We start from the raw sequence: 18,319 nt of genomic DNA on the forward strand, positions 1-18,319 counted from the left end.
ATAGCCTACTATAACCTGAAGTCAATGTTGACATACAGTAGAGTGTCGAAAATCCGAATGTCAAAAATCCAAACCGCTCCTGAGGGTTTTAAAATATTGAATTAGCACAGAGACAACAGATGTTTTACAATTTCGCAGGCCCAACAGTCGGCGACCGGCGAGGAAATGAGTGAATGCGCCAAGCCAGTCTGTGTTTTGTTCGTTTCCAATGTATAAACACTACATATTTTTTCAATAAACGAACTACAGTAATGTACCGAAAATAAATACCTATAAGTAAAAAAAACCATTGTTTTTATTTTATTTACTGTATCATAGAACTCATTTTTAATACTGTATGCCTAATTATGTGTCTATTAGGCATTTCAAGGATATGTTTGAGAATCTGAACAAATCGGTATTTTCAACTACATACAGTCCCAATTGGTTCAGATTTTTTACAATCTACTGTAATTGTCAATTGTAACTGTTAAATGTTCAAAATTAACCCTAAATAGACAGGTAAATAAATACATTGTATGTAAAAACAGTATAAAACTTTTATTAAATCAACAGTTGGGACTAGATAGGTAATGCCTTGACATCTATGATGACAACGTCATTCTTGAGGTAGCTCCGGGTATAGAGAGTTCTATGGGGGATGAACATCTGCAGGCAAGGGTTCTCAAAACCTTTCTGCGCTGGACTGCTCGTAAAACTCTTCATTATGTCCTTAGCCTGAGGAAATCCGTTGATTAGATTTTAATTTTGACAGAAGTGAACATCACTGCTACACTAATAACATTTTCAGCTTTCAATTACTTTTTTATACAAGTAGGCCTTAAGGGTGGGACAACAGATTATAGATTCTTTATTCTTTGTTTGACAACTATACAATAGTTTTCATTGTAATATATTTTACTTAGTGAACAGAAAAAAGTGAGAAGTTGAAGCATTTTAAAGTGTAAAGGACATTTTATCTGTAAAGTATGTGTTTATGCTGTTGTAACAATCAATTGTCCGTTTAACGAAGTAGTTATAGTGCTCGTCTTCAAATCTGAAGGTTGCTGATTTGATTCCATGCATGATTGTTTCCAGACCCAGATAGCATATGTCATTGGGCTATGAATTAATGATGATGTATCTAACAAAAAGGTCGTAGATAGTAACAAGACCAGGGTTTGGACCGTTCCCTTTCAAAACGTTGAACATGCCATTGGCTTAGACAACAAGTTAACAGTATGGATAAGTAACATACTCAACACCGTGGGTGTGTAAATTACTGCGGGCAGTACTCCTTGTATGAAGCAAGCCATTATTTAACTAAGGGGGGGGGGGGCTATTGGGGAATAATACTTGACATAAGCTTATTATAGTTAAATTCACATTTCAAAATTCCAGATTTATCTGATCAGTTTACAGATTAGTAGTTCCTAAATAAGTCCAGGTGATGAACATATTAATTGTAAAAGGTATGGTAGAATGTATAAATATGTCGTTAGTTATGTATTATGAACGAATGGCTAATCACAATGTTTAAATCAATCCATGCAACAATTTGGCTCAGAAGGTCATCCGATCATGGTTGACTGTGATAATTTAATACGCCAAGGAAAATATGGGTGTCTTGTAGTGATGGGTCGATTCCAAAATTATTCGATTCCGATTCCGATTCCGATTCTGATATTTGGGATTCGATTCTCCATTTCGGGTTCGATTCCGAATACCATGGTTCAGGATGACAAAAAGGTTTTTAGAAATTAATTATTAAATAAAACCCAAACATTATTAGAACGAAACACACAATTTTAATGAGGATAAACACAATAATAATAATAATAATACAATAACAGTGAAAGAAAATGAATGAACGTAAACCGTAAAATTAAACCTACAGCACATTTTTTCAAACATTTTTAACAATGACTTTTACTTTTAAATATAGGCCTAGAGCTTATAGGCCTACAAGTTTACAATTACCACTCAACGTGAACAAAACTGATTTAAAAAATAATTTTAAAGGTTTTTAGAAATTAATTATTAAAACCCAAACACAAATACGTATTACTTTTGGGGTTTAATTTAATCTTAAAAATTGACGACTCTGCCTATCGGCCATTAAAATACCCAGTGTTCGAAGATTTACCCGTTGATTGCAACACTAAACAAGTTTATTTACAATTTCACGCACTTGAACATTTATAGGTTGTTAAAACCTTCCAATTCACTGTACAAAATTATATTCCCAAGTCGCTTTTAGGCTAAATAAAAAGGACGATCGCTCTAGTCTCGTTCAGTAGTGACGTTTCGGGACCGACGGGCGACGGACCGACGAATACGAATAGAAGTGTTTTGTTAGACTTTGGTAATGAATGGTAGCTCAGCAGTCGGCTCTGTTTAGGGATGAGCATCGATAGTCGATGTTTTCGCATCACCGATTTTTTCTATCGATTTTCGTTGTTTTTCACATCGATGTTTTTGACCAAGTATATTGAGATATCGATGCTTTCCGTTACTGGAGAGTACAGAGACCAGACGAAAAATTGAAGAAAAAAATCTATGTCTTAGTCCCAAAGGCCAAAAACATCGATTTTTTTCACAACGATGTTATCGGTTACTGATAACATCGTTGTACCGATGCAATGCTTCAGTTAGTAGCACGAATACTAGAAAAATACCGGTATGGATCATGAACATAAACAAATGACGTCGTTGGCCCGAATCCTATACGAATAGCATTGAACATATGTTTTGGGTTTGGCAGTTCCATTTAAGCAATGTGAAATAATGTTTATTTTCGGGCCAAAAATGTCATTTGTTTATGTTTATGATTATGATCCATACCAGTATTTTTCTACTTTTCTAGTATTCGTGGTTAGTAGCCTTGGTGCCGCTGGTTGATCTAAATCGATGCTCATCCTTTCCTTGTATGTCTTGTGAGCTGTGACGCAATGCTTACTCGCTCCAGTCCAGTTTGCCCGAATCTCCAATTCCCATCGGTTAACTGTTTCTCATTGTACTAAGCCTCTGTATTGAGTTCGCATCTATTATTTCATTTGCAATACGCTCGCTCTAGTCTCGCTGACTTAGTGACGATACGACCAGAACTTGTTGTTTGCTCAGAGTTGCAAGCAAATCATTAGCAATCTGAATTTATTTTGTTTCTTTGTTGCTTTATATGACGTTTGTGGCTGATTTTAACCAATTTTATGAAAGAATCGAAGACAGTTGGAATCGATCCCAAACCCACGGAGATTCGAATCGAATGCTCGATTCGATTCCGGCGGAATCGAGAGTATTTTGGAATCGAGAATCGGAATCGGCCCATCACTAGTGTCTTGACATCATGGGTGACTGAGATGTCATGGGTGTGTGAGATGGGTGTCTTATCAATACTATAATTAATTAAGTGTCTAAATTCAAGTTTATCAAGATCCTTACTACTTTACGAGGGACCAGTGGCTGGTTCAAGGTGGGTGGAAGGGGAATGAAGGAAGTCCCCCTACTGAAATCCACCCCAATAAATTTTAATATAAATTCAATGCCTTTTTGATTTATTAGTCTGATGTTAAAAAAACCTTTTCTATAGACATACAAATTGAATTTGGATAAACTGCCCCCGTGTTTTTCCCACAAATATTTTCTCTGGACCCTCCCTTGATCACCTCCACCCCTATTGCAAACTCTTTCTCCCTTATTGAAGGAGAGTCCACACCTCTTGTCACTAATTTTACTTTACACCCTATAACTCCAAGTGTTCTCCTTTCTCTGTAACTCGACTCACCTTCCTGTTTATTTGCTCCTGGTCCCGTAGACAGAGTATCACCTTCATTCTGCAAGGCCAGGCGAGTCTGTTGTCCCATTGGGATGATAGGACGTGTAGTGACACAATCATGTGTCTCCCTTCCCACTGACCAACACCGTTCAGGTACGCTCTCAACTGCCACAAACAACCAGATATACAAGCAATACAACAATAACAAGCAATAAGGACATATTTTTGAAATGATGGAAGATATAACATTTTCTGTGCAAAATTAAAAAACTTCTTGCATTTTCCTGTTACTACTAACTGACAGAATAATCAACGGTAATGTGAGAAAAATTGAAGTTGACCCATACTTTGCTCAGAATTACCGAATCTGTTATACAGTAGGACTCCAATTATCATAACTCCACCTATCCCAATCACCACACAGAAAGAATAAAAAAAACTATAAACAACATTAATAACTAAGAATTATTGTAGTTCAGGGCTGTGCGAATCCAGAAATTTTGGTTCGAATCCGAATCCGAATCTTAGCTGTACAGATTTTATCGAATCCGGATCGAATCCGAATATTTTAATTAATCCCGAGTCGAATCTGGGTCGAATCCGAATCTCAAATTTACAGCCATTATCGAACCTGGATCGAATCCGAATCTGAAATTTAAAGCTGTTATCGAATCCGAATATTTAAACGTGTTCAGAGTCGAATCCAAATCCGAGGAAAGTCAGCAGTACCAATTTTCACATTTTTAGAACACATTTTCTGGGGCTGAAATGACTTAGGGAATTGCTTAAAAAAATTCTTGAAATGGGCCAAATAAAAAAGTTATAAAATTTAGGCCTGACTATTTGAAGTTTTGAAACTAAAAAATTGGGCATAAGTTAGGCATACCACCTAGGCCTAAGTTACTCGCTAAAAGTGATGGACTACCAATTTGTGTAGTCTAAAACATAGGCCCAGCCTATTATACACCTCGGTGTTAATCCTCCACACAAGCCTATGTCTGCATTACTATTACAAGTAAGAACTAACACTGTGAGGTTAAGTTTACTGATAGCCAAGATAGGGTTCAAATGCGACCTACACTAATGTGCCTAAAGCCTAACACCAAGTTGGTCAGGTTCCTAACATGAACCAGTCAACAGCAAATCGGAGTGCACAAGTAGTTTTTTAGTGTCTAAAAAATTATATTGAAAAATTATATTTTTTTATTTATTTATTTATTTATTTTTTTATTTATTTAATACATGTCATTACATCATTTTTTGACAGGACATAAAGTCATATACAGGATATACTAAAACTAAGAAATAACAAAAATGTCTTACTAAATTATTAATCTAACTTAACGTCCCTATTTAAATAACATTCTATAGAAAAAAAATTTTTTGTTTTTAACCAGGTCTTCAGGGTGGATCTGAACTGTGTTTTACTATCAATATTTTTTATGCGGAGTGGTAACTTATTGTAAACTTGTGGGCCTATATATTGGGGAGATAAATGAAATTTCTCTAATCTATGGGTTTCAGGCTTAATATAACTCTTAAATCTAGTGTGGTGGGAATGAATGGGTTGGTTCATGAATGAGGACAGATTGTCTTTAACCCAATTTGAAATTTCTAAAATATAGTGATCATAAAATGTTAAAACCGAAAATGTTTGAAAAAGACTTTTACAAGGAGTTCTACGAGGAACTCGCCCAATAATTCTAATTGCTTTTTGTTGAAGTTTGAATATTTTGTTGGAGTGGCATGAGTTTCCCCAAACCAGAATACCATATGTCATTATTGAAGAAAAATAAGCATGATAAACTATAAGCTGAGTCTTCAAGTCAACAGCTTGTCTGATTGCACGAAGAGAGAAAATACAGCGGTTTAATCGTTTAATCAAATTAACAACTTGTGATTTCCAGTTCAATCAGAATCTAGTAAATTTGAATATCGAATCCCAACTCGGATCTATTTCCAAGAAATTTGAATATCGAATCCGAACCCGGATCTCTTACCATTAAATTTGAATATCGATTCCGAATCCGAATCCAGTTAGAAACAGTAGATTCGTTCTCGAATCCGAATCGAATCTCTAAAAAGATTCGGATTCGATTCGTTTTTCGAACTATTCGCACAGCCCTGTTGTAGTTAAAGAATGCAGAAGCCGTGATCGCTGCAAAATCCTGAATATCTCCTGTGGGCATGTAGACGTTGTCATCGTCTCCTGTTATAACGGAAAGTAATCATCTTGCGTGATAACGGCAAAAATGTTTATCTACTGCGGTCGTGTAGATATCATCGTTTTCTGAGTTCTTGAAAACATCGTTATCGTTTTCTGCAAGCACAGTAAAATCTTGCACATCTTCTGCAATATTGTAGATGTAATGTCCCTCACGGAAATGGAAAATCATAGCGATTGTGGCAAATATGTGAATGTTTCGATCCTGAAATATTTACAGACACATTCAGAGATCGGGACAGTAAGAGCTTGTCTTGAATCGGCCTGTTTTCTATAATACTTTGAATTAATGGTAAAAATCTAACTATCCAAGTGTTAGGCCTATCTGAACTTGTTACGATAGTTAGTGAGTTTCCGGCCAAGATGTCGGGTCGTACAGTTCGTTATCCCTGTGGCGTCTGTGAAAAAACCGTGAATAAAGGAAATCCTGGAGTTACATGTGACGGATTTTGTTGTAAATCGTTCCATACCGATTGTGTGTCATTTGAAAGTGATAAATACCAATCTATAAAAGAGTTGGGAGATTCAGTCAAATGGTTTTGTGCAGGCTGCGAAGTCAGGTTAGCTAGGCTTAAGGATTATGCTCTGAGCTTTGATGACAACTGTAACCTACTCCAGAATGTTGGAAAGCTATTTAAATTAGTGAATGATATAGTAACTGACAATTGTTTGATTAAAGCAAAGCTAGATAATATTTCCAGTGACGTTTGTAGGTTAAAAGGCAATGTGAGCCCACCGGAAGTTCAAATCAATGACGAAGTACATATTGCTGATTCTGACTCTACTTTGACTCAAGTAGTTGGAAGTAATGGAAATAATTCTGTGACGTACTCTCCACTGCATGGAGATGATGAACTTAGTTTTAATAATTGCTGTAAGACTGGCAGCACTGACGATGACGTCACGCCTCATCAAGATGGCCGTGGCGATGACGCTGACGTTATTAGTAATTTTGCTAACCCCTCTAGAAGTGAATGTTATAGTGAGGTACTGAAACGTGGTAAAAACACTTCCAATATCACTACCAGTGTTGTTGTATCGCCTCAGTTATGCATGTCTCCTGGTGCTGATGGCAATTGGAATCAAGTGACTAGGAAGAAAAGGATTAATGTAAATAGTCGTGGTGATAGAGAGAAGTCAAATCCAGTTCGTCCTCAATCTAAAGTGCAACGAAACCGAGCTATAATTGGCAAAGCCAAACAAACTGGACCTCTTGTTGTGGCACAGAGGAAATCCTGGGTGTTTTTATCAAGATTTGACCCATGTGTGAAACCTGAAAGCCTAGTTGAGTATATAAGGAACTTGTGTCCTATTGAACACTCTCAAATCCAGTGTGAACAACTTCCCACTAAGTACCAGGGTTACTCATCTTTTAAGGTAGGTGTACCTTCTGACTCTATTGACAAGCTGTTGGATAGCAATCTCTGGCCTGAGGGAATACTTATATGTAAATTTTTGACTCCTAGAACTAATAGTCACAGGACCAGTACTAGGCCTAACCTTGAACAGCATGATAGGCCTAGGCCTACTTCTAAGACTTCTGATGGTCCAAAAAACGGGACGTAAGCCCCAACCCACATTGTCTTGGGGCGGAAAAAAACTGTGATATTAGTTTTAGGTTTGATTTCTTAAATATTAGGTCTATTTTTAACAAGATAGAAGACCTTGAAGTTTTGTTACATAATGAGAACCCTGAAGTATTGTGTGTTGCCGAAACGTGGCTTAATGAATCTAAGCTGAATTGTTTTAAAGTAAATGGATACAAAACCATTTCTGAATATTCTAGACCTAACCGAGTAGGGGGTGGAGTTGCTCTGTTGCTTAAAACCGACTCTAGGCTTAAATTTAAGCCGATGACATTATCTATTGACGAAGACATTTGTTCTGAAGGTGTATTTGAGTTCTGTTTGGGACTAATGCAGCTAGACAAGTTCCAAATTATTGTTGTGGTATTGTATCGGCCTGGGACTGCCAACAGCGCTGATGTGATTGATTTTATTGATCGTTTTGACTTGTTGATTTCTACCCTCAGAGATAAGTTTAATATCCCGCTTCTTATTTGCGCTGACTTAAATATAAACAATCTTGAGAGATCCTGGGAAAGTCAGCTGCTTCAGGATTTGTTAGAATGTAATAACATGAACATTATATTTAAAGGTCCAACGAGAGTAACACCTGATTGTATAACTCAGCTTGACTATTTTATTGTTGACTCGTGTGTTGCACATATGTTTCGTGCCCCCAGTGCCAAACCTGTTTTTTTTTCTGACCACCATTTGTTATCAGTACACTTGTTGTGTGAACGTTTTGGAGAGGGAAATGTAAATAAGACAGTGAAGAGGAAATTTACAGCCTCGACTTTTGAAGCCTTCAAAATTTTATCTAGCAATGAAGCTTGGATGCCAGAACCTAATTTAAGAAATATTACCTCTAATGATTTATTTGACCATTTCTACGATTCGTTCATGTATGTTTTTAATGTAAGTTTCCCTGTGTCTACTTCAAATACAAAGAATGAACATAGCCCTTCTTGGGTCAGTCATGAGGTATCGCAGTCGCATGAAGCACTCTTGGACCTGTACTGGAATACTAGGTCGCCTCACTGTTCTGTCGATGGAAAAAATGCTTATCGCGCAGCTAAACGTCACCACTCTGCACTTGTTAACAAAACAAAAAAGGCCTTTTTGGTAACAAAATATTAAATTCCAAAAACACAAGCAAGGAATCTTGGGCAGTGGTCCGTACACTGTGCGATGAAAAATATCAGACCCAATCAAACCTGATTCTTATGATCGATGACGTGGAAGTCAAAAATCCTCAGACAATAGTAGACTATTTCTGTAAATCTTTTCACCAGGAAATATGTACGTTGGCTAAAGATAATGTAGCCCCTGTGTTGCCCACTGATCTCGAAGCGAGTCGCTTTGTACTGTCTCCTACTTCTGCGTCTGAGGTTCGTGAAGTCGTCTTACTAATAGGATCAAAAAAAAGTTCTGGCATTGATGAAGTCCCATGCAGCCTTCTCAAACTTTGCAATGAAAACATCTTTGAAGCATTGGCCTGCGCTATTAACAAGTCGTTTGAAACTGGTTGCTTTCCTGATTCGTTGAAAACTTCAAAGGTTGTCCCTGTATTTAAGAAAAATGATCCTCTTAACGCAAGTAACTACCGGCCTATTTCTGTCCAGCCTTGTTTTGGTAAAATCTTTGAGATTATTTTTCTTAAAAGATTGCTAAGTTTTATTGAAACAAATAACATCTTCTCAAATAACCAATTTGGGTTCAGAAAAAACATGTCTACCTGTGATGCCATTTTTGCCCTTTTAAAGGAAGTATATAACCACCTTGACATATCTGACAGCTTACTATGTCTCTTTTACGACATGACAAAGGCTTTTGATCTTCTTGACCACAGGATCCTTCTGGATAAGCTGCGAATGCTTGGCATTTCTGGAAACCCACTGCGATGGATTTCATCGTATCTTAAAGATCGGCACATGATTGTATCCTTGAAGCACAGAGGCCCTGACAACATCCTTCGGACATATAAATCGTCTCCATCACCAGCTCTGAACATCGGTGTCCCCCAGGGATCAAACCTTGGGCCCATCCTATTCCTGTTATACGTGAATGACTTGCCTGGCTCCATATCATCTGGAAATTTATGGCTTTTTGCCGATGACGCCTGTCACCTAGTCCCAAGCCCAAATCGGAACATCACGATTGAAAACGCCCAAACTGGCTTGCTTGAAATGTCAACTTGGTGTAGCGAAAATCATCTGGTCCTTAATTCTAGTAAAACTAAATTAATGGAATTTTATAACAGGAAGAAGCCTGAACCACCTCCGATATTGACCTTGGACGGGGTGCTACTTGAAACCTGTAGTGAAACCAAATACTTGGGCCTACACATTACGGAGAACCTTAATTGGGGAACACATGTCGATGCAATAGCGCCCAGACTGTCATCTGTCACCTACCTGCTGTTTAGACTTCAAAAGCTGGTTGACATCGAGATTCTCCTTAAGGTTTATTATGGCTGTTTTCATAGCATAATCTCATATGGTTTGGTATTTTGGGGTGGTTGTAGTGAGGCAAAACGCATCTTCATCCTTCAAAAGCGTGCAATTAGAAGAATATGTGGAGTCCATAGACGGACACACTGTAAACCTTTGTTCCAAGAACTGAACATCCTCACACTTCCGTCCCTCTTTATATTGGAATCCGCATTGCTTGTTAAGAAGAACCCCAATATTTTTGTAACAAACAGCATGGTCCACAATTACAATACAAGAAGAGCAACAAATCCACATGTACCTCAAGTAAATTCCACCCTTGCAAGCAAGAGCCCTTACTTCAGTAGTATAAAAATTTACAATAAATTGCCTCAGTACATCACACAAGAGCCCTCTGTCAGCAAATTCAAGAACCTGCTAAAAACATTCTTAAGTCAAGTGGCCTACTACAGTGTTGATGAGATATATGTCTAGGCCATGTACAATCTTGAAGAGGAAATGAATCCATCTATATAAATAAATATGAAGAAATGTATAAAAACCTGACGACCACGTCGCTGATGCGATACCAGTGGGAATTCTCCAAGTATCCAAGTATCCAAGTTACGGTACTGTACCAATTGATTCAGATGTTTGGAGTTCAATAGTATGATGAATTTTAAGAGTATATTAATTTTAGATATGGGACTAGAATCTGATATTGATGTTAAAAGACAATACAGAGACTTTATTTGATTAAAATTGATTTTATATTTTTATTTGATCTTTGTTTGAAAAAAAATTATTCAAAGGACATCTTAGCCATTCTGGCGTTAACAGGTTGTGAAAATAAAGCAGTTTTGGAATTGGTTAAAAATAAAGTAAACAACCTCTTTCACGGAAAGTTCTATTGTTAAAAATTAGATTTGTGACTCAAATTTTATAAAACTTGATTCACGTAATTTTTTTTTGCAATTGAAGGTCAAATCAACGGTATCTATCATCGGTTTGATACTTAGATTTCAAACTAAAAATGCCTTGATTTGACCACCACTAAAAACCAAATAATTAATGTCGGTCAATAAAGTGTTATAAATGATAAAATGGAACTAACTGCAAAAAAAGCATCCCACAATCAATTATTTTTTACTACAATAAATAAAACAATTGATCCCATTAAACAAATATCCAGGCAAAAGTTGGAAAGCAAAGCATGACACTGTAGCTAAAGATAGCATTCCTGATAGTTCTTATCTAACTTTCCACTTGAAATTGCTCAATGGAACATTCAACTAACTGGAACTACATCACAGAATTCGCCTATTGGGTCTGATGATTATTGGAGTGTCTAATCGAAATCGATTACCAATTACCATCTATTTTGTATATATTTACCGTCTTGGAGTAACAGTATAAGCGTAAATATATGTTTCAAGTGTTATAAGACGTTTCTTTTATTTACTTTCTAAAAAAAATTATAAAATAAATAAGAATAACATTTTGCTTAATCCAAAATATTTGGTAATTCAAATCGGTCCGGTCCCAACCATTTCGGACTATCATGACTCTACTGTAGCAGTGATAAACAATAAATTACCTGCAGCTTATAACCACAATCACTCGTGTAGAAACATGGACTTTCAATCTGTGACTTGCTCTCCTTTGATTCCTCCAACTTTGCGTTGAAGTTAGAAATTGTCCACATAAGTCTTCCTGGACAGATTAAATTTACATCAATCATGATCAGGGATAAGTTAGTTTGAGGTGAATATAAAATTTATCTTACCAAAGTATTTTTAGCTTAAGGAAAACCAGGTTTAGTAAGTTTTTCCTCGAAGTAATAGAATTCAGGTAGCTTAACTGAGAAAATAGATACCAGGAATTTAAGGAAATATGTCAACATCGTTAATTCTTTACACAAATGGTTTCAAATGAAAAAAGGACATTGATTAGTATTGTGACAAGATCTATCTTTTATTTTTGCCTTATTATTTTTGCCTAGTGCAACTTGTTGACTTGTTGATAAACTAAATGTATTCTCAAATAATCTTCAACTTTTATTATAAGCTGAACTTCATCAATTTCAACTACAAACTAAACTATAAACATATATTAATTTAAATTTCATGGTTGAAATATTTCAAACAGCAGTGATGTTAATATTGCATTTGTGCAAGTGCAAACAACTGTTCATGTTAAAAGTGTAATTATCATACTTTACCGTTAATAGAGACTGGTGAATCATTTCTAATCCGTCTGTTTTGAGACAGTCTACTTTTCACCTCTTCCAACTCATTCGTTACAACTTCTAACATTTCCAACCTACGTTTTATGACAGCTTGTTCGCTTGAAAGCTCATTTATCACTATGGGGAGGTCGTTTTGTTCGTTGTTTGTAGAAGAAGAATTTCTTTTGCTGCAGTTATTTTGTATTTCTGTAGTGAGCTTCTCTAAGGTTTCCAACCTCTGGGCAATTTCATTTTGTTGTTTAGCAATCGTACTGTCAAATTCAGACATTGAAGTGTCCGTGCTGAACGTTCTTTCACCCGGCCTATTCAACATTTCCAAACTTTCGAGTCTTTCTCTAAAAACCTTTCTGTCATCTATCAGTTCCTGAATTAAATCTTGACTAACAGTTCGCTCTAAAATCTTAACTTTCTCATTTCCAAAATTGATGTTGTTTAAATCCTTTGTAAAACTTTCAAACTGTTCAACTTTCTCTTTAATTTGCTTTTGTTCTTCGAATAGATCTTTTATAGCTTTATCGTTCTCTTCAAATTTTTCTCCAATCCTCTTAATTTCTTCCAGTTGGTCCCTCCAAAGACCACTGATCATCACGTTCTCTTCAGCTAAAAACTTTTTGAAACCATTCACTTCCATTTCTAAATGATATATTTGTTCTGTGTATGTGTCTTGGTTGTCGATAATGACTTCATTCAAGTCCAATAAGTCGTTGACAGATTTACTCCTTATAATGTTATCCTTGTGCAGTCTGTTGATTTCAGTCTGCACGTCTCTACTAATAGTTGACTTGATGCCACAAACAATCTCGTCTTGTTTCTTCTTCCATTCTTGGAACTGATCGTACATTTTCTCGTATTGTTCGTTTGTCAGGACTTCATTTCTTAGTTCCTCTACGTCCACTCTTGCCTGGTTAAGAGTGAATTTTAACTGAGTTACTACTTTGGCGACTTCACTAACATTTGTTTTTACTTCTAAAATATCCTTAAGCCTCGCACACTGCTCTTCTGAGACCAGATTTCTGATACCTGCAACAACATTATTGAATATATTACTGGTTTAACATAGGCCCTACCTACTTATTATCAAGTTATATATAACTTACATTCAGATTTTTTTGATGGATTTCGATCATCCGATGAAGACAAAAATCTAAATGATTTTAAACAAGTTTTAGAGAGACAGATTTACAGTAGGGTTAACCAACAAGTGGCATATTGCCTGGTTTGTGGTGCAACTCACAACTATAAATTACCCATCCTGTCTAATTCTAACCGAGCCAGTGATAGTTTTATTTAAGTGGGCCTCTCAAACCTACACATATTGTTTAAGTATTATTATGTGCGTATGTATATTATTATGTGTAATGTGTATTATGTGTAAGTTATCGTTTTTATATAGATTGGTTTATCCGGCCAAATCGATAAACAGCCACAGATTCAGCCCCGTTGTTCTACTGTGGTGGCTATAAAAAAGTAAAATAAAGCACTACCTGAAAATAGTTTTTAAAATCTAAAAATAAAAAAGAATTACCTGTAACAGCATCTATAAGTTTCATATTTAAATCTTCAGTTTTTTCCATCTTTTGTTGATATACTTGCAACTGTTTCATGTATTCCTCTGTTTGAAGTTTCCTCTCTTTTATTTCTTGATCAAGTTTATCTTTGAGCGACTCCAGCTCACTTTTCACCTGAAAGCAGATTAAATTAATGTGCCATCGTGAGTATTTTATGGCAAAGTTGAGTAAGAGATGAGTGTTGACTGTTGATTAGCTGTCCACACTCGTGCGCTTTCAATTTTAACGTACCATTCAACATGCATCAACGCATGCGTTAATGCAAGCCCTTGGAAGCCTTTTAGCTGTCCACACTCATACCTCACTTTCCTCATGTTTTAGATACTATCATAGACTAACCAACACAAGTAGACTTCTCATCCCATTGTAAATTTTGAAGCACGTTTTTCGTGTCTAGTTCATGTACGGTGAGACTGGGCGCTAGTGCTGCCAAAATTTTGTTTCCATTATTTTAGGGTTAATTTCTTGATTTGTGCTTTACTGTTTGGTTATATAACTAGGGGACAAGTTATTGTTTGTGATTAGATCGTATTATTTGGCTAAACGAGGTTTTAAATTACTTAAATTTAAGTAATTTAAATTGGTTTTTAATTTGGGTTTTAAATTTGGGTGGACCGATGCTTCTAGGTGTCGAGATTGCTTCGGCAAAAACCTCAAACAAACAAACCCAACTGTGATAACGGGAAACAAATCGTAAACAAAACACGACCTCTACATAAACCGTATAGAACTAACAATAAAATTGTCTTCAGCTGTTCCATAAGGATGTGAAATCTACTAGGAGAGTATGTTTTAGGCTATCTATGATACCATTTCCTAGTTGGAAGAAAACGACGCTATTCTGATAGGAGGAATTAGTGCGGTGTATTTAGTGTTAAAAATTTCACAAACATAAGAAATCAAGGCTTACAATATGGAAGGGGGTTTATAAAACTCGTAATTTTTGCGTGGTGGCCAGTGGCGGGAACAGCTTATGCGCTGCGTGGTTGAGTGCGCATGTACTGTGTTACAGTTATGCAAGAACCCAACAGATAGCAGCACTAAACAATACTGCAAGCAGACTCTCAGTATTTCCAAATGGAGGAAAAAAAGCAGAAGCTAAAAACCCAGATACACCATAGAAAAATGCTGCAAAAAAGGTGTTGAGTATAATTTTAAGGTTATGCTCCATCCACAATGCTTCATTACAATAATTATCCGTTATTCTATTAAATTTCACTAAATCCAAGCCAAAACCACACACTAACTAAATTTGGAACAGCCCCCACCACTGATAAAATAGTCGGATCTGAAAACGAATTATACTGGCACTATAAGCGGACACAACGTTCCCCGTACGAGGCTAAGCTTACACTTAAGCAAGGTTGTTGGCATGGGAGGACATTTCCCGCCACCGTCCCAGTGGTGCCACTACCGCAGGTCGAGATTTCCTGCCCCACGCGGTTAAGGTGTTAAATAGCCTATTTGTGATGGGTGATGGGCTGTGTCATTTTTGTAAATCATCAAAATCAAAAATTAATTGTGTTATGTTAATTGTAACCAAGTACATTTAATATTTTAAGTATTGAGACTCACCAGCTGTTGGGGTTGTTTTCCTCCATCTTTCTTGCACCAGTTGGCGTGATGGTTCTTGTATTGACGTTGGACGTAAAGCCCGCACTTGTCCGGACAAGGCTCCAAAACGCAACCACAGTGCTTCACATGCATCTGGTGACAGTAATTTAATAAGACCACTGAGTTGGATGAAAAAGTATATGGAATTTTGTTCTCGGTATTGTTGTGGCCTAGTATTGAAATTTTACAGTTTTACATCCTATGAACTACCATCTAAACTGTCTCGTGTTTAATTTATGTGGGAGACAGGAGAATCCTTGTGAGTTGCAAAACATACAGTAGTTGACAGCATTCAGACCTTCGATCTTAGGTGATTTCTTTTGACAAAGGAGTTACCTTAGTCGCTTGGCCATTAATGAAATAAAACAGGTTACCAAAGGAAAACACTTGTAAAACCAGCCAAGTGTGGTACCTACTTCCGTTAATGACTCCTAGATTGCAGCACTGGTCAGATACTGCTTTCTGATGTTTTTGTTAAAAGCTGAGCTTGCATAGATTAGTTGTAAGTGAAGTTTTAGTTATTTTGCTCTTGATAACCGATATATTGGGCAGTTAAGTGTTAAAGGGTTTATATGGCTCTGCTCCACTGCCGTGTTAGGTAAAGGCTACATTTAGATTATTAATAAATGCTAGAAAACTAAATCGGCCATAAAATCAATAAAAATCTGTAGGTGGATTCTCACTGAAGCGAAGCTCTCTAGGCCTAACATTGTTGAGTATTCTAAAAAATTAGGGAGATTTTGAAACAACTCTCGATGCTACAGAACGTTACCCCCCTGAAGAGAAAGGTCCTGTCGTGAAACCAAAGTTACGGACTAATATAAAAAATACATGCTTAAGAGCTTTTTCATTCTATAGATTTACAAAAACTTACTTCCAGCTGGGAGGCAGGCATTTCTTCTCCGCAAAAATAACATTGAGCCAACTTTGCCTGGTTCTTCAGATAAGTCTCCATCTATAAACGGTATTAATTTAATAGTAATAAAATACATCTAAGTTCCAAGATAAAGATAAGAAATCTGTTTCCAATGTTTAGGTATTTTAGTTCATATTTTTTACAGCGGCTAAGAAAACAAATTAAGATGGCTTAGATTAGGTACAGCTTGTTAAAAAGTTTAAAATGTGTACTATGAAACACATTTTAAACATTTTTTTAGTACTATGTGTACTATGAAAGTTATAATTACCTACTAACACTTTTATTGAGCACAGAAAACGTACCGGTATGCCCTTTACCTACACCTATGGCATGGATTTTGATTTCTTTAATGTTGTTTTTGTAGGTGTGTGAATTGATTGATAAAGAATGTTTTCCGTATTTTAATATTGTAGATGAATGTATGTAAAGTTTCACCAAACCAATCATGATAAGAAAACATAGTTAAATTAATTTATTTTTAGAAGCTGATATTTTGTAAGTTAGATTTATTTGATTTTTTTGTAACAAAAATAGTTATTTACATACAAACAACTATCTTCCAAAGGTAATAAAAGTTAAATCAAGCAAATAATAAATGACCAACGTTGATAAAACACACCTGTACATAGGCCTAATTAATTATTCAATACTTACAGTTTCAACAGTAGCCTAATAACACAGGATCAAATCACACAGTGTTAAGAGTGATTTCTATTTGAGTTGAATCATTTAGGCTTGAGAGTATGCCTTATCAATTTGTTAAAACTGATAAACCAAGTAAACAGAGTGATAAGCAGTACCACACCTGTGCTTTAATCAATACTATCAACCACATCACCAAATAGCCTTGGATGTTTTCAGAACGTACATCACTTGAATCATATGTTGCTTTCGTTTGAATAAGCAAATAACTTTAAGTGAATCATCAATGGAACACTGCCATTAATTCTGACCTAACACTAACCTCAACTTTACTGATTAAATCATTATTGATACTTAGATGATTTAATAATAGATTTCTCAGTAGGTAGTTTTTTGACAAGAGGTGTTTTTTTGTTGTCAGGCCTATCCACGGGTACCGGTATTAAGTTACACATTATTTCAATTGTATGAACAGTTTTTGATTTAGAATTTGTGGCATGTTCATAGTTTCCTAAAAATTGTGGGATTCTTCTAACTAAGCCTAAGTAATTTTATTAGTTATGGTTTTATATTTTCTTGGGGTTACTTTTTTAAAAATAGGCTATATAGGCTAAGCAAGCAATATCGAAAACAACAATAGTTTTAGAAAACTAGGTAGGCCTACTATTTGTTAGTAGTTTTATATTAGGCCTATACCTTTATACTTCAAAAATACTTTTATTACCGGTACTGTAGCTTGCAATTTTGTAAAAAAGGATCAAGTTATAGTACTACGTCATAGTGAATTTGGTGATTTGGAATAACTCTAAGGCTTATTAAAACTACGGTAAGCTGTAGGGTTTACTTAATGCCACCTGACAAATATTGGCAGCTCTTTAATAATTTTTTGATTAAAGCCGCACAACTACAGTTCTTTAGAACACAGCTCGTAAGAATCCGATCTCTTCCAATCTTACTTGCTGAACATAAAACTTAAAAGAACTTTAAGCTTATGAGTAAAAGCTTAACTTAACTAGGCCTTGAACTTAACTTGGGTATCTTAAAGATTGCTAACAGTAGCCTAAAGTAAGTACGGTAGGCTTAGATCAGGCAAGTTCGTTGGGTAAATAAAAATAATATGAATAAAACTTACCACCAATAAGAAAATGTATTTCTTCACAGCATTTTTTATATTTACAAATATTTTCATGTTGTGTCCATACAATAATCCTCAATTTGTAATATGTACACATTTTCCTCTTTGAAATTAATTCAGTCTTTGTAATAAAATCAGAAATAGGCTTAGCCTAAGAATTTATCTTCTGCCAAAGAAATTCTGGTAAGTTACAATAAATTGGTAGGGCTACTGACTACAGT

General features: G+C 35.8%; 1 protein-coding gene across 3 annotated transcripts; it reads right to left on the reverse strand.

Annotated features, from left to right (window-relative positions):
- Positions 1–560: 560 nt before the first annotated feature.
- On the reverse strand, positions 561–18,233 carry LOC128996384 (reticulocyte-binding protein 2-like). Of its 3 annotated transcripts, none has more exons than XM_054421681.1 (8): positions 18,096–18,233; positions 16,277–16,357; positions 15,364–15,495; positions 13,746–13,902; positions 12,194–13,240; positions 11,570–11,685; positions 3,764–3,919; positions 561–717 (listed from the first exon to the last, which is right to left on the reverse strand). In XM_054421681.1, the coding sequence occupies exons 1-8, from the start codon at positions 18,150–18,152 to the stop codon at positions 562–564; spliced, it is 1,902 nt and encodes a 633-aa protein (XP_054277656.1). In that variant the 5' UTR covers positions 18,153–18,233; the 3' UTR covers position 561. The 3 variants fall into 3 exon arrangements, with proteins under 3 accessions (XP_054277656.1, XP_054277657.1, XP_054277658.1); XM_054421682.1 differs by lacking the exon at positions 18,096–18,233 and adding an exon at positions 16,976–17,083; XM_054421683.1 differs by lacking the exon at positions 561–717 and having other exon boundaries at positions 3,791–3,919; positions 11,570–11,681.
- Positions 18,234–18,319: the final 86 nt, after the last annotated feature.

This window comes from Macrosteles quadrilineatus, unplaced genomic scaffold, assembly GCF_028750875.1.
Source record: "Macrosteles quadrilineatus isolate MER2022 unplaced genomic scaffold, UCM_ALF_1.0 Scaffold_6__1_contigs__length_79288215, whole genome shotgun sequence".
In the NCBI taxonomy this organism is placed as follows: Eukaryota; Metazoa; Arthropoda; class Insecta; order Hemiptera; family Cicadellidae; genus Macrosteles; species Macrosteles quadrilineatus.